At 45.2% G+C, this 4,055-nt stretch overlaps 1 protein-coding gene across 1 annotated transcript in view; it reads right to left on the minus strand.

The window, feature by feature from the left end:
• The window catches only part of RAB38 (RAB38, member RAS oncogene family), an 88,029-nt gene extending 84,959 nt beyond the window's left edge, over nucleotides 1-3,070 (minus strand). The window contains exon 1 of the mRNA XM_068266778.1: nucleotides 2,804-3,070. Within this exon, the coding sequence (XP_068122879.1) occupies nucleotides 2,804-3,005 (202 nt within the window). The 5' untranslated portion in view covers nucleotides 3,006-3,070. The remainder of the gene's footprint in view (nucleotides 1-2,803) is intronic.
• Between the last annotated feature and the right edge of the window lie 985 nt (nucleotides 3,071-4,055).

Genomic DNA, 4,055 nt, shown 5'->3' on the forward strand with positions numbered 1-4,055 from the left:
AGCAGTGCCACCTCCTTCCTTCTGCTGTGCAAGTCAAATGAAACACTCCTGCCTCCTCCCCCTCCCCCACTCACTGTCAGACTCCTCACACAGCACAACAAGCTGCTTTTCCTCAATAATGATGTTTATACCTCACTCTCCACCCACTTCTCCTCCTACTCTGACTGCATGCTGTTGGTGTAAACACACAGTACTGACATGCTGCCCCTGTAATCTCTGCGCCTGATGCAAGTGTTTCACCTTGCTTCATGAGAGAACCGGCCCTGCATACATCTTCCACTTCTAAAGCCACACAATGAGCATAACAGTCACACATCGAAAAGAGATCAAAAAGAGGGGCACTTAAGCCACACCCCTGCCACACCACTAACCACGCCCCAGGCACACCCCTAGTCTCACATACTATAAAGATTTAATTCTAAAAATACGTTGTTTTATAACTCAAACCACACAGGTCATGTCTATCCTGGTTTATTTTCCTTCATACTAACATTTGAAAATAAGAAATATATACATTTAAAGGATGCAAATAGAGTCAATTAAACAAGGGCGTAGCAATAAGGGGTGCAAAGGTAGCGACCGCATCGGGGCCCTTGGGCCAGAGGGGCCCGAGAGGCCCTCCCTCAACTGCAGTATTAGCTCTCTATTAGTCCTGTGCTCATAATAATCACTTCTATAGATACTTTGAATAGTGGTAATCATTAACAAACTGTTCCCCATCCCCTTCTTGCACCTCTGACACTGTAGCTGCCATTGGCAGGTTTTGGTGTGCCGTATCAATTGTTATGTATAGAGTGCTTGGGGGGCCCTGTTGTAAAACTTGCATCGGGGCCCACAGCTGCTTAGCTACACCACTACAATTAAACAAATTTTTCTGTAGAACAATATATATATTTATATAGATTTGTAAATGAGCCCTGGAAAAGAGACAGATGAGGAAGAAAGAGGGGCAGAGGGACTGGGTTCCCAAAGAGGAACTGTCCCTCCAAAAGAGGGACAGTTGGGAGCTATGGAATCATATCACCTAAATGGGCACCAGGGCAGGGCCGAGGCAGAGGGGAGAGAGGCTCCAGCCTCAGGGCACAGTGTAGGAGGGGGGGCACAACTCACTCAGCTATTATTCCCCTATTGTGTTTGAAGCAGAGAGAAATAAGAAAAGGAGTTACATGGCAGTGACTGCAAGCTAGATAACTAGATTAAGGTGTTGGGGGGGGGGGGGGGGTAAGGCCCCCTGGGGCGCCTCTTAGTCTATTAGCAATCAGTGTGTGACGGTTGGGGTGGGTCTGGGGTGCTGGAGGACCTTGTCCCGGCTCTGATGGGCACTACCGATTAGCATAGCAAAAAGGGTCTGAATAGCATAACAATGATATAGCAGCTTAGTTCATCTATATTGATTGATACAATTATTTTACATTTCTAGGACAATATTTGGACTTGTAAAGACCCAGGCTGTACATAAACATTATACTTTTTTTTTTTTAAGAAAGTAGATATAAACCCCTCATAGCAGTTATACTCAGGGTTTGTTCTGTGGGTATTTCTCAATGTACATTCCTCTTTTACATACAGGAAGAATATGTGTGGGGGGGGGGGGTGTGGGCTTGCGGGGGGGCGCAAATGATGCTTTGCCTAGGCCATCAAATTGCCCAGAAATGGTCCTGAATGGAAGATCCCGTGGTCCTTCCTCTTCAGCTTCCCCTAAAAGTGCCATTAACGGTAAAATGTTTCCTTCAGATTCAATCTTTTAACGTGATTTGAACTATGGACACTAATCGGAAGGCAACTATTGATTGTTCCATTAACGGAACGATTTAAAGGACAACTGAAGTGAGAGGGATATGGAGGCTGCCAGTTGCTTGGCTGTCTTGCCGATCCTCTGCTTTTAATACTTTTAGCCATGAACAAGCATGCAGCAGATCAGGTATTTCTGACATTACTAGCTGCATGCTTGTTTCTGATGGGATTCAGTCACTACTGTTGCCAAATAGATCAGCAGGACTGCCAGGCAACTGGGATTGTTTAAAAGGAAATAAATATGGCAGCCTCCATATTCTTCTCACTTCCGTTGTCTTTTAAGAAGATTTCACATTCCGAATCCATCATAAAATCCAACTTTCAGATTGATGTTTTTTCCTTTTCCAATCGACCGAAGAATCGTATCACATCGATTTGCACGCCACACGCCACAGTTTTCTATACAATTCGATCATAAAATTCACGTCAAAAGATTGAAGCTGGAGGAAAAAATGGACTGTTATTGGGCACCTTCAAGTTGAGCAAAACCAGAACCCTAGCCTGACCCTCAAAGACAACTTGGAGAAGAAGTGTGGAGGAAGAAATAAAGAAGGCAGGACATCATGGACTGAGATAGGAAAAATCGCCCAGGACAGAAACTGGTGGTATACATTTATTGAGGCCCTTTGCTCCAGTGGGAAACCCAGGATTAAGTAGTAAGTAGTAGCCTTCAGTGGCGTAGCTAAGGAGCTGTGGGCCCAGATGCAAGTCTTACATTGGGGCCCCCCCAAGCACTCTATACATAACAATTGATACGGCGCACCAAAACCTGCCAATGGCAACTACAGTGTCAGAGGTGCAAGAAGGGGATAGGGAACAGTGTGTTAGTGATTACCACTATTCAAAGTATCTATAGGAGTGATTATTATGAGCACAGGACCAATAGAGAGCTAATAATGTAGTTGAGGGAGAGCCCTTCGGGGCCCCTCTGGCCCAAGGGCCCCGATGCGGTCGCTACCTCTGCACCCCCTATTGCTACGCCCCTGGTAGCCTTCCCCCGTGGACTCACCGGCAATGTCCCACAGCTGAAGTCGCACCACGGTGTCTGAGTCCCAAGTCAGGACCTTCAAGGCGAAGTCCACCCCGATGGTGGCCCGGTAGTGCGGGGAGTAGTTCTGGTGGACATAGCGCTTGATGATGCTGGTCTTGCCCACTCCCAGGTCTCCAATCACCAGGATCTTGTAGAGGTGCTCTGTGTGATGGCCCTGCATCTCTGTGTCCCAAACTCCCGGCAGACTAATCCCATGCTCCGCAGTGAATTCTTGCCAGGGTCAGGAGTTAGAAAAAGGGGGAGGGAAGGAGGGAGCAGCACAAATAGAAAGAAAAGCACTGTTACTTCTTAAAAAAAAAAAAGAAATGACAGAGAGAGGTTCAGAATGTAACGGACGGTACTGCATCTAGCATGAGCATGTCACATCAGGCTCGTGCTCTAGAAATGGAGATTACGAGGAACAAGTGCGGTTAAAGTAGATCAAGATAAACATGAAGCAACAGTTAAAGGACTGATGAGAAGCATAACACATTTTTGAAGCAAACTTGAACTAAAAATGTAAAGTCAAAATAAACATAAACACGTCATACTTACCTCCCCTGTAGTCTACTCCTCAATCTCTTTCTCCTCTCCTGCGTCTTGTTTGTCCACTGTGATCGATGAAATTCTCTGTCCATGACCCCATAACAGCTTCTGGGTCAGCACACTGTTAAACTGTAACATTGCCCACTCGAGCCATAGGGAAATGTGGACATTACCTTGCACATCAGTTGTCCTTTCAGTTATAACTGACAGCAACTGAGACATAACTGACAGTAACTGATATATTTTAGTTCTGACAGAATCTTGTCAGAACTGTAAGGAATTGTTGTTAGAAGAAAATGTTGAGCTTCTGAGAGGAACCGACAGCGAGGTAAGTATGTAATATTTATTTGCAGGTACATCATGTGTTTATTTTAAATTATTTTGCTCGGTTCAGGTTCACTTTACAGCCCAACTCCAGGCATAGATTTGAATAGCCGTTTCATAGCATAGTCGTGCCACAATGTCACATTTCTTCAAGTTCAGGTCAGTGAAATTTACTGACCTTATATGAACGCCAGTTTCTGACACATATTAGATTTTTACTCCGGCATTTTTGCGCACTTTGACAACTGACACCTTCTGGGATGAATGAGGAGTGATGCTGATTGGCTCCTGATCACAAGGATCACATAATCATCACTTTTTCTCTCTTAAAATTTCTCAGAGATGCAGGGCCATCACACAG

Source organism: Hyperolius riggenbachi, chromosome 2 (genome assembly GCF_040937935.1).
Source record: "Hyperolius riggenbachi isolate aHypRig1 chromosome 2, aHypRig1.pri, whole genome shotgun sequence".
Taxonomy (NCBI): domain Eukaryota; kingdom Metazoa; phylum Chordata; class Amphibia; order Anura; family Hyperoliidae; genus Hyperolius; species Hyperolius riggenbachi.